Source organism: Conger conger, chromosome 16, assembly GCF_963514075.1.
Source record: "Conger conger chromosome 16, fConCon1.1, whole genome shotgun sequence".
Classification (NCBI taxonomy): Eukaryota; Metazoa; Chordata; class Actinopteri; order Anguilliformes; family Congridae; genus Conger; species Conger conger.
The window spans coordinates 2,632,509-2,656,191 of NC_083775.1; the positions used below are offsets into that span (position 1 = coordinate 2,632,509).

Genomic DNA, 23,683 nt, shown 5'->3' on the forward strand with positions numbered 1-23,683 from the left:
TGGTGCAGTTTGCTTTATTTTTGGTCATTATTTCCATGAAATATTTTATTGATAAAACGTTCTTGTGCTTCAGGTAGCGGAGGGAAACTTTGTTTCATTAAATGGTTCCTCTACGTAACCAGGCCGTCACTAACAGGAACCGTGTAAGCCCATGAACCGTTGAAGAAGATTTCTCGAGTCGAATTTGAAGGGCCAAGGATCCCATTAAAGAACTGGGAGAGGTGAAGATGCATCGGAGATGATATGCTACAGTTGGAGAGATGGGTGTTTGTGGCCTATATCTAATGTCATGGCATGTAAATATGAACTATAAATGTGGTATTGTCCTTGTTTGTGCGAAACTGCGATTGAAGATGTATGCTGATGAAGCCCGTTCTCCAATATCCGATAAATACCATGAACCTTAAGAGAAGAAAAAACATTCTCGATTAAGGAAAGATAATTTATCATTAGACTGGACCTTTCAGCAATATGTCTCGTAGCGAATCTTACTCAACGAAAACCCGCATAATTAATTAGTGTTTTCCAATGTCTACCTCCGCTTGCGGAAAATTACTAGCCTAAGATGTAACCAAAGTGAGCGAATCAGGGAAAGTAAAGCGAAGAAGAAACCGCAGGGATTCCGTTTTCGAGTTTTTCAACTGAACTTCTTAACCGTAAAACAGATAGAAGGTGCATCTGGTGCAGTTTGTTTTATTTTTGGCAATTATTTCTACGAAATATTTAATTCATAAAACGTTCTTGTGCTTCACTTAGCGGAGGGAAAGTTTAATGAAATGGTTCCTCTACGTAACCAGGCCGTCACCAACAGGAACCGTGGAAGCCCAGAAAATCTATTGATTCGGAAATGAAGGGCCAAGGATACCACTAAAGAAGTGGGAGAGGTGGAGATGCATCGGAGATGAAGTGCTACTGTTGGAGAGATGGGTGTTTGTGGCCTATATCTAATGCCATGGCAAGAAAATATAGGCCACAAACACCCATCTCTCCAACAGTAGCACTGATAAAGCCAGTATGCTGATATAGCCAGTTTTCTAATATCCGGTGAATATCATGAACCTTTAGAGAAGAAACGATATTCTCGATTCAGGAAAGATAAATTATCATTAGGTTGGACCTTTCGGCAATGTCTGGTAACCGCATCATTTATTCGTGTTTTCCAATGTCCACCTCTGTTTGCGGACTTGAACCTGATGAATCGTCGGGAGAGACTTGAATTGGAGAGCAGTGTGCAAGTGTACACCCAAGGATATAAATGATCTTGGATGATGATGTGTGGAGGATTGATCAGTGCCTCCGATATGATTTCCAGTCCCATTAAACACAACATAAGATGACCCCGTCGTGTTGTCGTTGCAAAGGGAGGATGCCCCAAGTACCATAACCAGGGTTGTGCATATGTGTGACATGTCTGGTAATATATTCATGACAAAAGTTTCATTTCTGTTCATTCTAGATAATCATTCACGTAGAATATTTCACATTCCACAGAGCGGAAATACAGCTCCGGAATTTCGTGGTTTTTTCTTAGTTTTTGTCGAGGATGTGAATCATTTTGGAGGATACTATATACGCAGGAAATATGCATTCGTGTATAATATGCAGCAAAATCCCACAGTTTGAAAAAGTATTCAAAATTTATTAGCAAAATAGATTATATAAGATCATTTTCAAATAAATAACAAAATTAATTAATATAAATACATAAATAAATCAGTGATCAAATAATGTTTTCCCAAAACGAATTTTGTTCAGATGCAGTCCCATGTGTTCTGTGGATCAGTCCGTGGTTCTCCGGTGAGTAGCTTCGCTCACTGTTTCTTTCTTCTTTCCAAAAACTGTTGGAGCTTCTCCAAGCTGTGACGAACTTCCTTCCTCACAACCTCCCATGCGCATGCGCTCTGGCCCTAGGAAACGTTGGATGAAAACAGGTCCAGCTTCAATATTAATGCGTAATTGAATTCATTTTTCATGAAAATAAAATGGTATTGCGCATTGACAGTTATTAGTATATATATTTGCGTAAATTTCCACAGGAACAGTTAAACAGGCCACATTTCTAGGATAATGCAGTTGACATTTGTATGTTAGGATGAACATGTTTGGATACCTTTTCTTTTAAAAGCGTATTCAGTCTTTCAAAGTATGGCTTCAGCCTCCCGTTGTCGTCTGAGGGACGCGTTCCATCCCCGGTGGATGCCATCTTGCTTCCAACCTTAATGAAACAAAGAAGATAATGAAAGCAGGAAGGCGTGTAGGATGTGTATACAATACACCGTGAGGACCGCGTACTTACGCATTGCTCCAAGTTTTCAGTTTGACGAGACAGCAGATTTTTCAAGAGCTCAAGCTTTTCAGGATCCCAAGATGTGGAAGACAGGTCATTGTAGAAGATCTTTTCCACGTCTCTCAGAGCATCATATGCTACTGATGCAACATCAGAATTCTGGAAAACAAATGATGGATATGCGTAAAACAAATAACAGCTAATAAACAGTTTCGACAGCGGTATAATTCTTCACGCACTTTCAAAATAAAATATCCTAAGGCTTTGTTGAAATAATAATTTCTCCTAACTGAAATACAAATAAACGTACTTGGACTCTGTGCTCCTAAGTCGCTGATTGTGGCATCGGAACGTTTTACGCGTTACACATCATCAATATAAATGGTTGCCTTCTTGAATTTGTTTTTTGGCCTATTCGTCAAAGGTAAGGATGAGTGTTGATTGAATCCTGGCTTGCATCGGATCATATTCACGTAATCAAATATTGCATTTATATAATTCCTGAGATTGCCAAACTACCTGAGGCTCGCTCGTGGTGTCGTAGGCACCCTCTGGAAACATGAGTTTGATGTTTTCTTTCAGGCACTCGGCTGGAAAACTTCCGCCCTGTAAGGGAATTGTGTCCATTATAGGCACAGAAAAGCTCAGAGAAGTCCATTGCGACAATAGAATATAAAATTGTCCTCACCATGTCGGTCAGAAGCTGAATGCATTCTGCATTTAGTTTCCCCAGTTTATACTGCGTCCATTTGCATTGCAGTGAGAGGGAGTGGTCCAAGAAGAGCAGAACCGCGCAGATGCTCCAGAACTTCAGCATACACATTTTCAGTGATTAAATGAGCGCTTGTGTGCAGTAGAGCAGATCAATGAAATGCGATTGTATCTGTTGCAACTGATGCCTAGTGCTGATTGGCACCATATTTATCGAGCTCTTTTGGACTTTTTTAACCACTTTCTTTAATGTGGTTTAGTAGCTTACTGCATAGGAACTTTGGGCTTAAAAGTGGGTTTTTATTTTATTTTTTTGAATAGAGTAGTATTAATTCTTTATGAAAACATTCCCGTCAGGAAATTACCTCCTCTTTTGTCTGCTATAATGGGATTCGAATTAACGTCAGGTAACGTTTGCTTAAGTGTCAGTTGATTAAAGTGGTTAGTTTCATTACGCGAGGATTCTGATGAAGTCCTGCCCAAAATATTGTGGTAAAATGCAGACCACGCGTTAATGCTTTAAATGTCTGTTAAATAATGATCTATTTTCGATGTTAAATTTGATTTTGGAAAACTGAACAGGCCGGAACTGCTATGAACTGCCACATGTTACACATATGAATTTATGTTTTCGACTTACGAATGACAACACAATTTCTTATAACTTGTCAAATGAAGAGGTATATTTTTTTATCAGAATTTCTTTTGAATTTGTATTTAATGCAGGTATAGGACAACTCAGAAAGCTGTCTCTCCAACAAAAACTGTGCAGTTCATCATTAATTATGTTAATAATATTTCTACAATTATTATTATTGTATTTTTTTGCACTAATGGTTGTATTTGATAAGCGGAATCAAAAAACGTAGAGTCGTTTATTCTGGTGGTCTAAAATGGAATGCAGAATATTTCTACTATTATTATTATATTTCTTTTTGCACAAATGGTTGCATTTGATATGCGGAATCAAAAAGTAAAAGTAAAGTAGTTTATTCTGGTGGTCTAAATTGGAATGCAGGTGTGTAAAATGTATTTTTCTTTTGAAGGAGGAAAGTGCCCAACATGAGTAAATTCCCCCCAGGACATTTCTTTCTCTTTTGTCTGTTATAATGGAATTCGAATTAACGGTAGGTTAAGTGTCAGTTGATGAAAGTGGTTAGTTTCATTTTGTGAGCATTCTGATGAAGTCCTGCCCAAAATATTGTGGTAAAATGCAGACCACACGTAAATGTTTAAACTTCTCTTGAGATTTCATATTTTGCGATCATATCCTGTAATTTCAGTAATACTCTACCCGGATGACAACTGTCATTGGCGCAACTCTGGCCCTCATTCTGACAATCTCCGATCACAGACTTCAAAGACAATCAGAAGCCAAGAATCAAGAATAGATACAGAAAGCGTTCTTATACCTGCACCAAGGAAGCTATTGAATTCTCCTAATGAGAAACGGCTGAGAAGCCAACTGTCCAATGACTTTTCGTCCCTTCAATGTATAAAAAGGCATTCCCAAACCGATCACCCGATATGACTGTAAATACTCTCAAATTAAAGGTACGATAGGTAATTTCGGACATCCAAAGGTAGAGAGAGGAATTGCAGTTGCAACAGCGCCCTCATACAACAACACTGTTTATCCCTCCCCCTTCTCTGTGAACGCGCTGACGTGTGGCAATTGACTGTGACAATTATAATTGACTGTGGCAATTATAACGAATTTTCAACCAATGAGTTTTAATTATTGTACATATTTTTAAACCGGAATTTAAGGACAGTTCACACAGGCTCTGAGTCATGTCAGTGAGCTTCTTTTTCAATGATAAGAAGGGATTTACAATGGTATTGTATCAATGTTTAACACATATTGCGTATGGTACCTTTAAAGGTAAAAGACTCTATTTCAATCTCATGTACTTTTTTTCATTTAAAATCTAATATGCTGGAGTACAGAGGCAATGCAGTAATTGTACCACTGTACAAATGCTTTCGGACTGGACTGTAGGTTGGTATGTTGTCATAATATTGAACACCGCGACTTTTAATCTCCTAGCAGTTTTATTATTTTTAAAAATCATTTTATTATTATTTTTTTCTTGATTAAACGGAAGGGTTTAGCGCAGTCAGCTTTTTCCATTTGGAATTCGGCCACTCTGTGTCTGGAGTGTAGAATTTGTAAACAGGAAACCAGAAGAGAAATGGAAACCGAAAGCGGAAATGTCACATGCATTACGTTGTATGCGGGTTATTTCACTTAAAAATGAAAAATTTTGATGGCAACACTCAATTCGTTGGCTACTTCTTCTCTAATTGCCATTTCTTGTTTTGTAATGAGTTGCCGTGAAATGTTTTGGAAAAAAAAAATGTGGGTATTGCTCTTGCGTTTCCCCCACGTGCTTTTTTAAAAGATATGGACAGAAGATTTACCCAAATTCACGGAAACGAGGCGAGTTGACTCCCTCTTCGCAACTTCATGGAGAGTTGTGCGCGACAGCATCAATTTTCAGTCTATATGGTTTTCAATCATATTTCCCGCAAAGGTATCTGCATTTGAAGTGACCCATCCTATTCTGCAGATTCAAGGGTTCTATTTTTACGCATGGCAATAAGATTTACCGTCAAATGGGAGCTAAAATATGACTTGTGTTTTGTTCTAGTGGACTGTTCATAGTGCTGAACCTAATAGGTCACGTACAGACTTATATTATTTCATGGTTATTTTCTATCGACCCCTGATAAATATCTGAAATTAATTATGTGATCATGCCATTGGAAAAATGAGTGACAATTTGAGAATGTGCTTCCGCTCTCAAAATGTTATCTCTAGCCTGTCCTCCAAGCATGAGCTCATGTTTCCGCTCTGCAGTAAACCGCACACCGTGAGAACAATGACAAAGAAGGCTCTTCACAATGAAATTCATGCACTTTATTAAGTTTAGTAAATATAAAAGATTTTGCAAATAAATAAGAAATAAATAAATACAGTAGAAAACACGTTTTACATTTATGTAAATAAATACATGAAAACTGAAGAAAATATATGTTTCGCATGTTTGTACGAATAAATAAAAGAATACATTAATCAATAAATAAATTCATAAATATTCAAATTAATACTGAAGGCACTGTCGATGTCAGATCCATGGAGCTCATGTTCTTTTCGGCCAAAGCAAGCTGTCTGACTTGTGTTCGAGGATGAAAAGCAGGGTGCGGACAAGCTCGTTCCGCACGACTTCCCACGCGCAGAAAGAGTTCTGAGGAGAGAGGAGAGACCGTTAATATTTTCTGTATCCCTGAAAAACCTCAAACGTTGGATTGACGTTATTTTTCGTGTGCTCACATCTAAAAACTCGAATTGGACTCAACTTAGTTAAATTGAATTTATAAAATGAACGAGTATACGTACTTAAATGTATCCAAGTTGTCTCGGGTGAAAGATTTTAAATGTGGCCATTGAACTCTCTCAAAATGCATTTTCGACACTCTTGTGTTACTGTACTCTTCTGCTCCTTGAAACACATTTTGTGTTAAAGTTACTCCGTGTATGATATAAATATACAATTAACGTGTTACCAATATAATTTTTAACAGACTGTGTTGAAAGCAACAGAAAATGTGTTGTCCTTATAACTAGACGTGGACGTGTGTTAGAAAAATTACACACGCTGATCTGTTTTCAGAGTGTTTACGTTTTTTTCAAGGTGATCTAACGTCTCACTTTTTTCAGTGTAACAAGACTGGTTTAATTGGAAATGATGTCAAATGTTTGGTGAATGTATGATTTTGAGCATACCTTCTCTTGTAAAACCGCTGTCAGTCTCTCAAAATAGTTTTTGAGTGTCGCAGTTCTGGCAGAGACGTCGGTGTGGTCAGAACCGTCACTCTCTGGCTTGCTTCGTTCCAGCTGAAATTAGCATCCACGACCCACCGAAAAGACGCATTATTTTTTTTATCCTTATTTAATTCAGATAACAGCAGACTTTACTGCCTATTGTATTTTCACCACCTAACTTCAAATACAATCGTGGATCTGACCCAGATAAATTATTAAAGATGGCAAATTTCCTATTTAACCTCAAATGAAAACTGAAAAAAAAAAATATATATATATGTTGACTGCATCCAAAAACTTGTATTATGTAAAATACTCTTTTTTTTTTCTCCTGCATGGGTCTCAGGAGGTTCATGGCAATTTCACGAATATGTGACGCCTACAGCTGACAAATGTAGCCTAAACATATACGGAATAGCTATAATTAATACATTTCAGTATTTTAGTGGGCACTTACACATTTGTTTTTCTCAACCAGGTCGTTGATGATATTTTGAAAGTCGTCTAACTTCATTTCATCCCACTCCGTCGGTAAGTCGTGGTTTTCAAACAGGGAGTTGATGCTGTGCAGAGTCTGATAAACGGCAGTCCGGACGCTGTCGTTCTGCTGTGGTGGGGAAAGGGATCATCATGATGGAAGAGCGCGGTGCAGGTGGACTTAACTGCGACATGTTCGTTCCGTCAGCCTCAGGTGAAGGCCGCAGGTTTGAGAGCGCGCTCTTACCTCAGCGGTTCCATTGGACGCAAAAGCGGACCCTGGAAAAGTTATGAGGACATTCTCATTGATGCATTCTCGTGGGAAAGTGCCCCCCTAAAATAGAAAGACGGGGCAAGGATGACCAATAACTCTTTCTTCACGTCAGCGTGGTTAAGAGAGGATATGAGAATACGTGTTTTAAAATGTACCATGTCTTTTAGAAGATTGTAGCAGGTCTGAATTCGGGTTCCATCCAGACGACAATTTATCGGCGCACTCAAAACCTGTGACACACAGAGCAGGGCGCACAGCCAGGCGATGTTCTCGGGTGTCATGTTCATGATGTGATGGATGACCTGTATCAAAAGAATATCGACACATTCAAATATTTGGCCCTGGAAAATGAAGCGCAATGACTACGAAGCATATTAAACAATAATTCGTTACCTTTGTGGTAGACTGTCCTTGATCTTCCCGCAATGTGGTCTGACTCCCGAACTCATGTCCTGCTGCGGTTTTTATACTTTAAAGACACATGTGTATGAAAAGTGAAAATTACTAGCCAAAGATGTAACCAAAGTGAACGAATCAGGGAAAGTTTATCAAAGAAGAAACCGCAGGGATTCCGTTTTCGAGTTTTTCCAATTCCACTTCTTAACCGTAAAACAGATAGACGATGCATATGGTGCAGTTTGTTTTATTTTTGGTAATTATTTCCATGAAATATTTAATTCATAAAACGTTCTTGTGCTTCACTTAGCGGAGGGAAAGTTTAATGAAATGGTTCCTCTACGTAACCAGGCCGTCACCAACAGGAACCGTGGAAGCCCAGAAAAATCTGTCGAGTCGGAAATGAAGGGCCAAGGATACCACTAAAGAACTGGGAGAGGTGGACATGCATCGGAGATGAAGTGCTACTGTTGGAGAGATGGGTGTTTGTGGCCTATATCTAATGTCATGGCATGAAAATATAGGCCACAAACACCCATCTCTCCAACAGTAGCACTGATAAAGCCTGTATGCTGATAAAGCCAGTTTTCTAATATCCGGTGAATATCATGAACCTTAAGAGAAGAAACGATATTCTCGATTCAGGAAAGATAAATTATCATTTGGCTGGACCTTTCGGCAATATGTCTGGTAAGGGATTTTACTCAACGACAACCGCATCATTTATTCGTGTTTTCCAACGTCCACCTCTGTTTGCGGACTTGAACCTGATGAATTGTCGGGAGAGACTTGAATTGGAGAGCAGTGTGCAAGTGTACACCCAAGGATATAAATGGTCTTGGATGATGATGTGTGGAGGATTGATCAGTGCCTCCGATATGTTTTCCAGTCCCATTAAACACAACATAAGATGACCCCGTCGTGTTGTCGTTGCAAAGGGAGGATGCCCCAAGTACCATAACCAGGGTTGTGCATATGTTTGACATGTCTGCTAATATATTCATGACAAAAGTTTCATTTCTGTTCATTCTAGATAATCATTCACGTAGAATATTTCACATTCCACAGAGCTGAAATACAGCTCCGTACTTTCGTTGTTTTTTCTTACTTTTTGTCGAGGATGTGAATCATTTTGGAGGATACAATAGAAGCAGGAAATATGCATTAGTGTATAATATGCAGCAAAATCGCACAGTTTGAAAAAGTATTCAAAATTTATTAGCAAAATAGATTATATGAGATAATTTTCAAATAAATAACAAAATTAATTAATATAAATACATAAATAAATCAGTGATCAAATAATGTTTTCCCAAAACGAATTTTGTTCAGATGCAGTCCCATGTGTTCTGTGGATCAGTCCGTGGTTCTCCGGTGAGTAGCTTCGCTCACTGTTTCTTTCTTCTTTCCAAAAACTGTTGGAGCTTCTCCAAGCTGTGACGAACTTCCTTCCTCACAACCTCCCATGCGCATGCGCTCTGGCTCTAGGAAACGTTTGATGAAACCAGGTCCAGCTTCAATATTAATGCGTAATTCAATTCATTTTTCATGAAAATAAAAGTTATTAGTATATATATTTGCGTAAATTTCCACAGGAACAGTTAAACAGGCCACATTTCTAGGATAATGCAGTTGACATTTGTATGTTAGGATGAACATGTTTGGATACCTTTTCTTTTAAAAGCGTATTCAGTCTTTCAAAGTATGACTTCAGCCTCCCGTTGTCGTCTGAGGGACGCGTTCCATCCCCGGTGGATGTCATCTTGCTTCCAACCTTAATGAAACAAAGAAGATAATGAAAGCAGGAAGGCGTGTAGGATGTGTATACAATACACCGTGAGGACCGCGTACTTACGCATTGCTCCAAGTTTTCAGTTTGACGGGACAGCAGATTTTTCAAGAGCTCAAGCTTTTCAGGATCCCAAGTTGTGGAAGACAGGTCATTGTAGAAGATCTTTTCCACGTCTCTCAGAGCATCATATGCTACTGATGCAGCATCAGAATTCTGGAAAACAAATGATGGATATGCGTAAAGCAAATTACAGCTAATAAACAGTTTCGACAGCGGTATAATTCTTCACGCACTTTCAAAATAAAATAGCCTAAGGCTTTGTTAAAATAATTTGTCCTAACTGAAATACAAATATACGTACTTAGAGTCTGTGCTCCTAAGTAGCTTAGCGAATGGTGCCATCGGAACGTTGTACGCGTTAAACATCATCAATATAAATGGTTGCCTTCTTGAATTAGTTTTTTGGCCTATTCGTCAAAGTTAAGGATGAGTGTTGATTGAATCCTGGCTTGCATCGGATCATATTCACATAATCATATATTGCATTTATATAATTCCTGAGATTGCCAAACTACCTGAGGCTCGCTCGTGGTGTCGTAGGCACCCTCTGGAAACATGAGTTTGACGTTTTCTTTCAGGCACTCGGCTGGAAAACTTCCGCCCTGTAAGGGAATTGTGTCCATTATAGGCACAGAAAAGCTCAGAGAAGTCCATTGAGACAATAGAATATTAAATTGTCCTCACCATGTCGGTCAGAAGCTGAATGCATTCTGCATTTAGTTTCCCCAGTTTATACTGCGTCCATTTGCATTGCAGTGAGAGGGAGTGGTCCAAGAAGAGCAGAACCGCGCAGATGCTCCAGAACTTCAGCATACACATTTTCAGTGATTAAAAAAGCGCTTGTGTGTATCTGTTGCAACAGATGACTAGTGCTGATTGGCACCATATTTATCGAGCTCTTTTGGACTTTTTTTAACCACTTTCTTGAATGTGGTTTAGTAGCTTACTGCGTGGGATCTTTGGGGTTAAAAGTGGAAAATACTTTTTTTATTTTTTATGAATAGAGTAGTATTAATTATTTATTAAAACATTCCCGTGAGGAAATTACTTTCTCTTTTGTCTGCTATAATGGGATTCGAATTAACGTTAGGTAACGTTTGCTTAAGTGTCAGTTGATTAAAGTGGTTAGTTTCATTACGCGAGGATTCTGATGAAGTCCTGCCCAAAATATTGTGTTAAAATGCAGACCACGCGTTAGTGCTTTAAATGTCTGTTAAATCATGATATATTTTCGATGTTAAATTTGATGTTGGAAAACTGAACAGGCCCCATCTGCTATGAACTGCCATATGTAACTAATATGAATTTATGTTATCGACTTACGAATGGGAACACAATTTCTCATAACTTGTCAAATTAAGAGGTATATATTTTTTATGAGAATTTCTTTTGAATTTGTGTTTAATGCAGGTATAGGACAACTCAGAAAGCTCTCTTTCCAGCAAAAACTGTGCAGTTCATCATTAATTATGTGAATAATATTTCTACTATATCTGATATATTTTTAAGAATCCCTTTGAATTCCTTCAATAAGGGCATTTAAATAATCATTTCTTTTCGACGTTAAATTAGATGTTGGAAAACTGAACAGGCCGGATCTTCTATGAATTCACAAATGTAACTCATATGTATGTAAGTTATCGTCTTACGAATGAGAACACAATTTCTCATAACTTGTGTATGTCTGAGGTATATTTTTCTGAGATTTGTATTTAAAACAAGTATTGGACAACTCCGAAAGCTTTTTCCCCAGCAGACATTGTGCAGGTTATCATGATATTGTCATTATATTAAAAATATTCATACTATTTATACATTTATTAAAATAAGAAAAGTTATTTATTCTGGTGGTGTAAATTAGAATGCAGAATATTTCTACTATTATTATTATATTTATTTTTGCACAAATGGTTGCATTTGATATGCGGAATCAAAAAGTAAAAGTAAAGTAGTTTATTCTGGTGGTCTAAATTGGAATGCAGGTGTGCGAGGAAAATGTATTTTTCTATTGAAGAAGGAAAGTGCCCAACATGAGTAAATTCCCCCCAGGACATTTCTTTCTCTTTTGACTGCTATAATGGGATTCGAATTAACGTTAGGTTAAGTGTCAGTTGATTGAAGTGGTTAGTTTCATTACGCGAGGATTCTGATGAAGTCCTGCCCAAAATATTGTGGTAAAATGCGGACCACGCGTAAATGTTTAAACTTCTCTTGAGATTTCGTATTTTGCGATCATATCCTGTAATTTGAGTAATACTCTACCCGGATGACAACGGGCTTCCTTGACTGTCATTGGCACAACTCTGGCCCTCATTCTGACAATCTCCAATCACAGACCTCAAAGACAATCAAAAGCCGAGAATCAAGGCTAGATACAGAAAGCGTTCTTATAACTGCACCAAGGAAGCTATTGAATTCACCAGACTAATCAGAAACGGCTGAGAAGCCAACTGTTCAACAATTACTTTTCGGCCTTTCAATGTATGAAAAAGGCATGTAATTCCCACACTGATCACCCGATATGGCTGTAAATACGCTGAAATTAAAGGTACAATTGGTAATTTCGGACATCCAATGGTAAAGAGAGGAATTGCAGTAGCAACAGCGCCCTCAAAAAACAACACTGACTATCCCTGCCCCTTCTCTATGAACGCGCTGACGTGCCACCCCATTGGCTGTGGCAATTAGAACCAATTTTCAACCATTCAACCATTCATTCATTCATTCATTCATTCATTCATTCATTCATTCATTATCCTAACCGGCTTATCCTGAACAGGGTCGCAGGGGGGCTGGAGCCTATCCCAGCATACATTGGGCGAATGGCAGGAATACACCCTGGACAGGTCGCCAGTCCATCGCAGGGCACACACACACTATTCACTCACACACTCATACCCACAGGCAATTTAGACTCTTCAATCAGCCTAACCTGCATGTCTTTGGACTGTGGGAGGAAACCCACGTGAACACCGGGAGAAAATGCAAACTCCACACAGAGAGGCCCCGGCCGACGGGGATTCGAACCCAGGACCTCCTTGCTGTGAGGCGGCAGTGCTACCCATTGCGCAAATTTTCAACCAATGAGTTTTAATTATTGTACTTATTTTTAAACCGGAATTTAAGCACAATAAACACGGAGGGTCAACATATGTTGAGGAAATATTTTTTGTCTCTTTTCCTCCTCGTCCCTTTTACGTGGGTGAATTTGTATTGGCAACAATGATGTTGAAGAAATATTCAGAGTCAATAGTTGCTCATTAAAAAATATTTAGTTTAAAATAAAACAGATTAATCTGGGGAGTCTGTGTTCTCTGTGCAAGAACACCTGATTATGTGTCCTCTGCACTTTCATAAAACAAACTGTACTTTGCAGCTCAATGTGTTTTAACAGACACACAGTGAGGACTGACTTAATCATTTTAACATCATTAAAAATGATTCTTCAAACATTATGGTGTATCATTGTAGTACTAAACAGCATTTGAAATATAGTATATAGATATATAGTAACATTTAGGAAAAGGTATTTTTGCACATGATTCTATATTCTAACCATTTCACAGTTTTAATGAAAGTATTTAAATCAAACTTCATCATTCCTGGTTTTCAATAAGGGCATTTTGATCAAACTTCAACACATGCCAGTGAGCCTCTTTTTAAGTGATAGGAAGGGATTGGTCTTGTATCAATGTTTAACACAAATCATGCCTAAGGTGATAGACTATTTCAATCTCATATATATCCTGCTTTTTCTTGAGAGTTAAATGTTGTTTGATTCTTACTAACTACTACTTATCAAGGTTTTGTACAGTACTAGTCCGATTAATACACTTACTGTCTGTCTAACTAACTAACTAACAATCACTTTTATTGGGGAGTTTAGAAATATTCACGAAACTAACTCACTAACGCTATCTCATAGTATTTCTGCTCTGTTCTATAACTCCGCCTCCCTATGCTATCCCTGATTACTCGTTTAGTTTCAGCGAAGTGTTCGCACCTGTCTCTAACTATCACTACGTCTTCTAACTAAGCAAATGTCTACTCCCTAATCCGGAACCGTATGTTTTGCATGTTTTGTTTCGTGCATCCAGTCCGCGTTTTCGTCTCCCTCCCGTTATTATGTCATTACCCTATTGTGTTTCCCCACCTGTTGTCCATTTGTTTAGCCCACCTTTTCCTCTGCCCCGCCTAGATTGTCACCTTCCCTCTTGTATTTAAACCTCAGTCTCAGTATGCTTCGTTGTCAGAACGTTGATCTTGATAAGTGCCGATTGTTTGTAAGCCTTGTTATAGGGATTCTTGAAAGACACCCCTTTGCCTTGACTTCGACTTTGCTTTTGCCCTGCTGTACCTTCGCCCTGTGATTTTCTGGATTTTGACCTCTCGCTTGTTTTTTCGACTATTCTTTTGCTTTTCGTATTTGGCTGTGTTTTGGATCTCTTGGCTTGTGACTACTGGACATTAAAACTACTCTTTTGGATTATCCTGTGGTCTGCGTCTGGGTTCCCTGGACCGTACATAACAAATATTTGTGCATTGCTCTTGCGTTTCCCCCACGTGCTTTTTTAAAAGATATGGACAGAAGGTTTGCCCAAATTGAAGGAATCGGAGCGAGTTGACTCCCTCTTCGCAACTTCATGGAGAGTTGTGCGCGACAGCATCAATTTTCCCTATGGTTTTCATTCATATTTCCCCAAAAAGTATCTGCATTTGAAGTGACCCATCCTTTTCTGCAGAATCCAGGGTTCTCCGGCATAGAAGAGTAGATGGCAACTAAAATATGACGTGTGTAACTTTGTTCCTGTAAACTGTTCATCGTGCTGAAACTTAGCTCCCGTACGAAGAGACTTATGTTATTTCATTGATCTTTTTTTTTTTTTTTTCTATTATGAGTATCTGAAATGAATTATATGATGGAAAAATGAGTGATAATTTGAGAATGTCCTTCCGCTCTCAAAATGGCATCTCTAGGCTGTCATACAGGCATGAGCTCATGTTTCCGCTCTGCAGGCAACCGCACACCGTGAGAACAATGACAAAGCAGGCTCTTCACAATGAAATTCATGCACTTTATTAAGTTTAGGAAATATAAAAGATTTTGCAAATAAATAATAAATAAATAAATACAGTAGAAAACACGTTTTACATTAATGGAAATAAATATATGAATTCAGAAGAAAATATGTTTCGCGTGTTTGTACGAATACATAAAATAATACATAAATCAATAAATAAATTCATGAATATTCAAATTAATACTGAAGGCACTGTCGATGTCAGATCCATGGAGCTCATGTTCTTTTCGGCCAAAGCAAGCTGTCTGACTTTTGTTCGAGGATGAAAAGCAGGGTGCGGACAAGCTCCTTCCGCACGACTTCCCACGCGCAGAAAGAGTTCTGAGGAGAGAGGAGAGACCGTTCATATTTTCTGTATCACTGAAAACTCGAATTGGACTCAACTTAGTTAAATTGAATCAAAAAAATGAACGAGTTTACGTACTTAAATGGAAACTAGTTGTCTCGGATGAAAGATTTTAAATGTGGCCATTGAACACTCTCAAAATGCATTTTCTACACACTTGTTGTGTTACTATACTCTTCTGCTCCTTGAAACACATTTTGTGTTAAAGTTACTACTTGTATGATACAAATATACAATTCACGTGTTACAAATTGAATTTTGAACAGACTGTGTTGAAAGCAACAGAAAATGTGTTGTCCTTATGTCTAGACACGGACGTGTGTTAAAAAATCCCACGTTGATCTGTTGAGTGAATTTTGGTTTTTTCAGGTTGAGCTAACGTCTCACTTTTTTCACTGTAACAAGAATGGTTTAATTTAAAATGAAGTCAAATGTTTGGTGAATGTATGATTTTGTGGTGTTCTCTTATTCTTTCGACCATACCTTCTCTTGTAAAACCGCTGCCAGTCTCTCAAAATAATCTCTGAGTGTCGCAGTTCTGGCAGAGACGTCGGTGTGGTCAGAACCGTCACTCTCTGGCTTGCTTCGTCCCACCTGAAATAATCATCCATGACCCACCGAACACAATTATTATTTTTATCCTTATTTCATACAGATTACAGCAGACTTAAGTGCCTATTGTATTTTCACTATCAACCTTCAAATACAATGGTGGATCTGGATCCAGATAAATTATTAAAGATGGCAAATTTCCTCTTGAACCTCAAACGAGGACTAAAAGTAAAATATATATTATGATTGCATCCAAGAAACGTGTATTATGTATTTTTTTCCTCCTCCTGCATTGGTCTCAGGAGGTTAATGGCAATTTCACGAATGATCAAAATATGTGACGCCTACAGCTAACAAATGTAGCCTCAATATATACGGAATAGCTATAGTTAATACATTTCAGTATTTTAGTGGTCACTTACACATTTTTTTTTTTCAACCAGGCCGTTGATGATATTTTGGAAGTTGTTTAACTTAGACTCATCCCACTCAGTCGGTAAATCGTGGTTTTCAAACAGGGAGTTGATGCTGTGCAGAGTTTGATAAACGGCAGTCCGGACGCTGTCGTTCTGCTGTGGTGGGGAAAGGGATCATCATGATGGAAGAGCGCGGTACAGGTGGACTTAAATGCGACATGTTCGTTCCCTCAGCCTCAGGTGAAGGCCGCAGGTTTGAGAGCGCGCTCTTACCTCAGCGGTTCCATTGGACGCAAAAGCGGACCCTGGAAAAGTTATGAGGACATTCTCATTGATGCATTCTCCTGGGAAAGTGCCCCCCTAAAATAGAAAGATGGGGAAAGGATGACCAATAAGTCTTTCTTCATGTCAGCAAACTTCAGAGAGGATATGAAAATACATGTTTTAAAATGTACCATGTCTTTTAGAAGATTGTGGCAGGTCTGAATTCGGGTTCCATCCAGACGACAATTTATCGGCGCACTCAAAACATGTGACACACAGAGCAGGGCGCACAGGCAGCCGATGTTCTCGGGTGTCATGTTCATGGTGTGATGGATGACCTGTATCAAAAGAATATCGACACATTCAAATATTGGGCCCTGGAAAATGAAGCGTAATGACTATGAAGCATATTAAACAATAATTCGTTACCTTTGTGGTAGACTGTCCTTGATCTTCCCGCAATGTGGTCTGACTCCCGAATTCATGTCCTCCTGCGGTTTTTATACTTTAAAGATACATGTGTATGAAAAGTGAAAATTACTAGCCAAAGATGTAACCAAAGTGAACGAATCAGGGAAATTTAAGCAAAGAAGAAACCGCAGGGATTCCGTTTTCGAGTTTTTCAATTCCCCTTCTTGACTGTAAAACAGATAGAAGGTGCATCTGGTGCAGTTTACGTTTTATTTTTGGTAATTATTTTCGATTAAATATTTAATTCATAAAACGTTCTTGTGCTTCACTTAGCTGAGGGAAACCAGGCCGTCACCAACAGGAACCGTGGAAGCCCAGAAAAATCTCTCGAGTCGGAAATGAAGGGCCAAGGATACCACTAAAGAACTGGGAGAGGTGGAGATGCATCGGAGATGAAGTGCTACTGTTGGAGAGATGGGTGTTTGTGGCCTATATCGAATGCCATGGCATGAAAATATAGGCCACAAACACCCATCTCTCCAACAGTAGCACTGATAAAGCCAGTATGCTGATAAAGCCAGTTTTCTAATATCCGGTGAATATCATGAACCTTAAGAGAAGAAACGATATTCTCGATTCAGGAAAGATAAATTATCATTAGGCTGGACCTTTCGGCAATATGTCTGGTAAGGGATTTTACTCAACGAAAACCGCATCATTTATTCGTGTTTTCCAATGTCCACCTCTGTTTGCAGACTTGAACCTGATGAATGGTCGGGAGAGACTTGAATTGGAGAGCAGTGTGCAAGTGTACACCCAAGGATATAAATGATCTTGGATGATGATGTGTGGAGGATTGATCAGTGCCTCCGATATGTTTTCCAGTCCCATTAAACACAACGTAAGATGACCCCGTCGTGTTGTCGTTGCAAAGGGAGGATGCCCCAAGTACCATAACCAGGGTTGTGCATATGTGTGACATGTCTGGTAATATATTCATGACAAAAGTTTCATTTCTGTTCATTCTAGATAATCATTCACGTAGAATATTTCACATTCCACAGAGCTGAAATACAGCTCCGTACTTTAGTTGTTTTTTCTTCGTTTTTGTCGAGGATGTGAATCATTTTGGAGGATACTATATACGCAGGAAATATGCGTTCGTGTATAATATGCAGCAAAATCCCACAGTTTGAAAAAGTATTCAAAATTTATTTGCAAAACATATTATATAAGATAATTTTCACATAAATAACAAAAGAAATTAATATAAATACATAAATAAATCAGTGATCAAATAATGTTTTCCCAAAACGAATTTTGTTCAGATGCAGCCCCATGTGTTCTGTGGATCAGTCCGTGGTTCTCCGGTGAGTAGCTTCGCTCACTGTTTCTTTCTTCTTTCCAAAAACTGTTGGAGCTTCTCCAAGCTGTGACGAACTTCCTTCCTCACAACCTCCCATGCGCATGCGCTCTGGCCCGAGGGAACGTTGGATGAAAACAGGTCCAGCTTCAATATTAATGCGTAATTGAATTCATTTTTCATGAAAATAAAATGGTATTGCGCATTGACAGTTATTAGTATATATATTTGCGTAAATTTCCACAGGAACAGTTAAACAGGCCACATTTCTAGGATAATGCAGTTGACATTTGTATGTTAGGATGAACATGTTTGGATACCTTTTCTTTTAAAAGCGTATTCAGTCTTTCAAAGTATGGCTTCAGCCTCCCGTTGTCGTCTGAGGGACGCGTTCCATCCCCGGTGGATGTCATCTTGCTTCCATCCTTATTGAGACAAAGAAGATAATGAAAGCAGGAAGGCGTGTAGGATGTGTATACAATACACCGTGAGGACCGCGTACTTACGCATTGCTCTAAGTTTTCAGTTTGACGGGACAGCAGATTTTTCAAGAGCTCGAGCTTTTCAGTATCCCAAGATGTGGAAGACATGTCATTATGGAAGATCTTTTCCACGTCTCTCAGAGCATCATATGCTACTGATGCAGCATCAGAATTCTGGAAAACAAATGATGGATATGCGTAAAACAAATGACAGCTAATAAACAGTTTCGACAGCGGTCTGTGCTCCTAAGTAGCTTAGCGAATGGTGTCATCGGGACGTTTTACGCGTTAAACATCATCAATATAAATGGTTGCCTTCTTGAATTTGTTTTTTGGCCTATTCGTCAACATTAAGGATGAGTGTTGATTGAATCCTGGCTTGCATCGGATCATATTCACATAATCATATATTGCATTTATATAATTCCTGAGATTGCCAAACTACCTGAGGCTCGCTCGTGGTGTCGTAGGCACCCTCTGGAAACATGAGTTTGATGTTTTCTTTCAGGCACTCGGCTGGAAAACTTCCGCCCTGTAAGGGAATTGTGTCCATTATAGGCACAGAAAAGCTCAGAGAAGTCCATTGAGACAATAGAATATTAAATTGTCCTCACCATGTCGGTCAGAAGCTGAATGCATTCTGCATTTAGTTTCCCCAGTTTATACTGCGTCCATTTGCATTGCAGTGAGAGGGAGTGGTCCAAGAAGAGCAGAACCGCGCAGATGCTCCAGAACTTCAGCATACACATTTTCAGTGATTAAATGAGCGCTTGTGTGTATCTGTTGCAACTGATGCCTAGTGCTGATTGGCACCATATTTATCGAGCTCTTTTGGACTTTTTTTAACCACTTTCTTTAATGTGGTTTAGTAGCTTACTGCGTGGGATCTTTGGGGTTAAAAGTGGAAAATACTTTTTTTATTTTTTATGAATAGAGTCGTATTAATTATTTATTAAAACATTCCCGTGAGGAAATTACTTTCTCTTTTGTCTGCTATAATGGGATTCGAATTAACGTTAGGTAACGTTTGCTTAAGTGTCAGTTGATTAAAGTGGTTAGTTTCATTACGCGAGGATTCTGATGAAGTCCTGCCCAAAATATTGTGTTAAAATGCACACCACGCGTTAGTGCTTTAAATGTCTGTTAAATCATGATATATTTTCGATGTTAAATTTGATGTTGGAAAACTGAACAGGCCCCATCTGCTATGAACTGCCATATGTAACTAATATGAATTTATGTTATCGACTTACCAATGGGAACACAATTTCTCATAACTTGTCAAATTAAGAGGTATATATTTTTTATGATAATTTCTTTTGAATTTGTATTTAATGCAGGTATAGGACAACTCAGAAAGCTGTCTCTCCAGCAAAAACTGTGCAGTTCATCATTAATTATGTGAATAATTTTTCTACTATATATGAATAGACACGCGACGTTGAATTAATTTTTAAGAATCCCTTTGAATTCCTTCAATAAGGTCATTTAAATAATCATTTCTTTTCGACGTTAAATTAGATGTTGGAAAACTGAACAGGCCGGATCTTCTATGAATTCACAAATGTAACTCATATGTATGTAAGTTTTCGTCTTACGAATGAGAACACAATTTCTCATAACTTGTGTATGTCTGAGGTATATTTTTCTGAGATTTGTATTTAAAACAAGTATTGGACAACTCCGAAAGCTTTTTCCCCAGCAGACATTGTGCAGGTTATCATGATATTGTCATTATATTAAAAATATTCATACTATTTATACAGTTATTAAAATAAGAAAGGTTATTTATTCTGGTGGTGTAAATTAGAATGCAGAATATTTCTACTATTATTATTATATTTCATTTTGGACAAATGGTTGCATTTGATATGCGGAATCAAAAAGTAAAAGTAAAGTAGTTTATTCTGGTGGTCTAAATTGGAATGCAGGTGTGCGAGGAAAATGTATTTTTCTATTGAAGAAGGAAAGTGCCCAACATGAGTAAATTCCCCCCAGGACATTTCTTTCTCTTTTGACTGCTATAATGGGATTCGAATTAACGTTAGGTTAAGTGTCTGTTGATTAAAATGGTTAGTTTCATTACGCGAGGATTCTGATGAAGTCCTGCCCAAAATATTGTGGTAAAATGCGGACCACGCGTAAATGTTTAAACTTCTCTTGAGATTTCATATTTTGCGATCATATCCTGTAATTTGAGTAATACTCTACCCGGATGACAACGGGCTTCCTTGACTGTCATTGGCACAACTCTGGCCCTCATTCTGACAATCTCCAATCACAGACCTCAAAGACAATCAGAAGCCGAGAATCAAGGCTAGATACAGAAAGCGTTCTTATAACTGCACCAAGGAAGCTCTTGAATTCACCGGACTAATCAGAAACGGCTGAGAAGCCAACTGTTCAACAATTACTTTTCGGCCTTTCAATGTATGAAAAAGGCATGTAATTCCCACACTGATCACCCGATATGGCTGTAAATACGCTGAAATTAAAGGTACAATTGGTAATTTCGGACATCCAATGGTAAAGAGAGGAATTGCAGTAGCAACAGCGCCCTCAGAAAACAACACTGATTATCCCTGCCCTTCTCTATGAACGCGCTGACGTGCCACCCCATTGGCTGTGGCAATTAGAACCAATTTTCAACCATTCAGCCATTCATTCATTCATTCATTCATTATCCTAACCGGCTTATCCTGAACAGGGTCGCAGGGGGGCTGGAGCCTATCCCAGCATACATTGGGCGAATGGCAGGAATACACCCTGGACAGGTCGCCAGTCCATCGCAGGGCACACACACACTATTCACTCACACACTCATACCCACAGGCAATTTAGACTCTTCAATCAGCCTAACCTGCATGTCTTTGGACTGTGGGAGGAAACCCACGTGAACACCGGGAGAAAATGCAAACTCCACACAGAGAGGCCCCGGCCGACGGGGATTCGAACCCAGGACCTCCTTGCTGTGAGGCGGCAGTGCTACCCATTGCGCAAATTTTCAACCAATGAGTTTTAATTATTGTATTTATTTTTAAACCGGAATTTAAGCACAATAAACACAAGCAGAGGGTGAGTCAACATATGTTGAGGAAATATTTTTTGTCTCTTTTCCTCCTCGTCCCTTTTACGTGGGTGAATTTGTATTGGCAACAATGATGTTGAAGAAATATTCAGAGCCAATAGTTGCTCATTAAAAAATCTTTAGTTTAAAATAAAACAGATTCATCTGGGGAGTCTGTGTTCTCTGTGCAAGAACACCTGATTATGTGTCCTCTGCACTTTCATAAAACAAACTGTACTTTGCAGCTCAATGTGTTTTAACAGACACACAGTGGGGACTGACTTAATCATTTTAACATCATTAAAAATGATTCTTCAAACATTACGGTGTATCATTGTAGTACTAAACAGCATTTGAAATATCCATCCATCCATCCATTATCTGAACCCGCTTATCCTGATCAGGGTCGCAGGGGGGCTGGAGCCTATCCCAGCATACATTGGGCGAAAGGCAGGAATACACCCTGGACAGGTCGCCAGTCTACCTCAGGGCACACACACCATTCACTCACACACTCATACCCACGGGCAATTTAGACTCTCCAATCAGCCTAACGTGCATGTCTTTGGACTGTGGGAGGAAACCGGAGTACCCGGAGGAAACCCACGCAGACACGGGGAGAACATGCAAACTCCGCACAGAGAGGCCCCGGCCGACGGGGATTCGAACCCAGGACCTCCTTGCTGTGAGGCAGCAGTGCTACCCACTGCACCATCCGTGCCGCCTTGCATTTGAAATATAGTATATAGATATATAGTAACATTTAGGAAAAGGTATTTTTGCACATGATTCTATATTCTAACCATTTCACTGTTTTAATGAAAGTATTTAAATCAAACTTCATCATTCCTGCTTTTCAATAAGGGCCTTTTGATCAAACTTCAACACATGCCAGTGAGCCTCTTTTTTAGTGATAGGAAGGGATTGGTCTTGTATCAATGTTTAACGCAAATCATGCCTATGGTGCCTTTAAAGGTGATAGACTATTTCAATCTCATATATTTTGTTTCATTTAAAATCAAATATGCTGGAGTACAGAGGCAAAACAGTAATTGTACCACTGTACAAATGCTGTCGGACTGGACAGTAGGTTGGTATGTTGTCGTAATATTGAACACCGCCACTATTAATCTCCTTGCAGTTTTTTTCTTGATTAAACGGAAGGGTTTAGCGCAGTCAGCTTTTTCCATTCAGAATTCGGCCACTCCGTGTTCGGAGGGTAGAATTTGGAAACGGGAAACCTAAAGAGAAATAGAAACCGAAAGCGGAAATGTCACTTACATTACGTTGTATGTGGCTTATTTGACTTCAAAATTAACATTTTTGATGACAACTCGATTCGTTGGCTACTTGTTCTCTAATTGCCATTTCATGTTTTGTAATTTGTTGCCGTGATGTATTTTGGAGAAAATATTTGTGCATTGCTCTTGCGTTTCCCCCACGTGCTTTTTTAAAAGATATGGACAGAAGATTTACCCAAATTCAAGGAATCGGAGCGAGTTGACTCCCTCTTCGCAACTTCATGGAGAGTTGTGCGCGACAGCATCAATTTTCAGTCCTTATGGTTTTCATTCATATTTCCCCAAAAAGTATCTGCATTTGAATATCTGCAGAATCGAGGGTTCTCCGGCATAGAAGAGTAGATGGCAACTAAAATATGACGTGTGTAGCTTTGTTCCTGTAAACTGTTCATCGTGCTGAAACTTAGCTCCCGTACGAAGAGACTTATGTTATTTCATTGATCTTTTTTTTTTTTCTATTATGAGTATCTGAAATGAATTATATGATGGAAAAATGAGTGACAATTTGAGAATGTCCTTCCGCTCTCAAAATGGCATCTCTAGGCTGTCATACAGGCATGAGCTCATGTTTCCG

General features: G+C 38.8%; 4 protein-coding genes across 4 annotated transcripts; all 4 read right to left on the bottom strand.

Moving 5' to 3' along the window:
- Positions 1–1,811: 1,811 nt before the first annotated feature.
- Positions 1,812–3,110, bottom strand: LOC133114925 (interferon a3-like). Its single transcript, XM_061224617.1, has 5 exons — positions 2,976–3,110; positions 2,807–2,893; positions 2,297–2,446; positions 2,111–2,215; positions 1,812–1,907 (listed from the first exon to the last, which is right to left on the bottom strand). The coding sequence occupies exons 1-5, from the start codon at positions 3,108–3,110 to the stop codon at positions 1,812–1,814; spliced, it is 573 nt and encodes a 190-aa protein (XP_061080601.1).
- Positions 3,111–9,362: 6,252 nt separating this feature from the next.
- LOC133115377 (interferon a3-like) lies at positions 9,363–10,645 on the bottom strand. The gene is made up of 5 exons (XM_061225257.1): positions 10,511–10,645; positions 10,342–10,428; positions 9,830–9,979; positions 9,644–9,748; positions 9,363–9,458 (listed from the first exon to the last, which is right to left on the bottom strand). Exons 1-5 carry the CDS (start codon positions 10,643–10,645, stop codon positions 9,363–9,365), a joined length of 573 nt encoding a protein of 190 aa, XP_061081241.1.
- A 4,478-nt stretch (positions 10,646–15,123) lies between these two features.
- Positions 15,124–16,802, bottom strand: LOC133114926 (interferon alpha-4-like). Its single transcript, XM_061224618.1, has 5 exons — positions 16,677–16,802; positions 16,495–16,581; positions 16,228–16,377; positions 15,737–15,847; positions 15,124–15,228 (listed from the first exon to the last, which is right to left on the bottom strand). Exons 1-5 carry the CDS (start codon positions 16,800–16,802, stop codon positions 15,124–15,126), a joined length of 579 nt encoding a protein of 192 aa, XP_061080602.1.
- Positions 16,803–18,280: 1,478 nt separating this feature from the next.
- Positions 18,281–19,490, bottom strand: LOC133114927 (interferon a3-like). Its single transcript, XM_061224619.1, has 5 exons — positions 19,356–19,490; positions 19,187–19,273; positions 18,758–18,915; positions 18,581–18,676; positions 18,281–18,377 (listed from the first exon to the last, which is right to left on the bottom strand). Exons 1-5 carry the CDS (start codon positions 19,488–19,490, stop codon positions 18,281–18,283), a joined length of 573 nt encoding a protein of 190 aa, XP_061080603.1.
- Between the last annotated feature and the right edge of the window lie 4,193 nt (positions 19,491–23,683).

Coding starts and splice junctions, on each gene's coding strand:
- LOC133114927 (XM_061224619.1), bottom strand. CDS start 19,490: ATGTGTATGCTGAAGTTCTGGAGCATCTGCGCGGTTCTGCTCTTCTTG. Junction 18,916..19,186: donor ACACCACGAGCGAGCCTCAG/GTAGTTTGGCAA, acceptor TTTGTTTTCCAG/AATTCTGATGCTGCATCAGT. Junction 18,677..18,757: donor TTAGAGCAATGCGTAAGTAC/GCGGTCCTCACG, acceptor TAAGGATGGAAG/CAAGATGACATCCACCGGGG.
- LOC133114925 (XM_061224617.1), bottom strand. CDS start 3,110: ATGTGTATGCTGAAGTTCTGGAGCATCTGCGCGGTTCTGCTCTTCTTG. Junction 2,216..2,296: donor CTGAAAACTTGGAGCAATGC/GTAAGTACGCGG, acceptor TGTTTCATTAAG/GTTGGAAGCAAGATGGCATC. Junction 1,908..2,110: donor ATACGCTTTTAAAAGAAAAG/GTATCCAAACAT, acceptor AACGTTTCCTAG/GGCCAGAGCGCATGCGCATG.
- LOC133115377 (XM_061225257.1), bottom strand. CDS start 10,645: ATGTGTATGCTGAAGTTCTGGAGCATCTGCGCGGTTCTGCTCTTCTTG. Junction 10,429..10,510: donor TTCAGCTTCTGACCGACATG/GTGAGGACAATT, acceptor ATTCCCTTACAG/GGCGGAAGTTTTCCAGCCGA. Junction 9,459..9,643: donor ATACGCTTTTAAAAGAAAAG/GTATCCAAACAT, acceptor AACGTTTCCTAG/AGCCAGAGCGCATGCGCATG.
- LOC133114926 (XM_061224618.1), bottom strand. CDS start 16,802: ATGACACCCGAGAACATCGGCTGCCTGTGCGCCCTGCTCTGTGTGTCA. Junction 16,378..16,494: donor CGTCCAATGGAACCGCTGAG/GTAAGAGCGCGC, acceptor TCCCCACCACAG/CAGAACGACAGCGTCCGGAC. Junction 15,848..16,227: donor TGGTTGAAAAAAAAAAATGT/GTAAGTGACCAC, acceptor TGATTATTTCAG/GTGGGACGAAGCAAGCCAGA.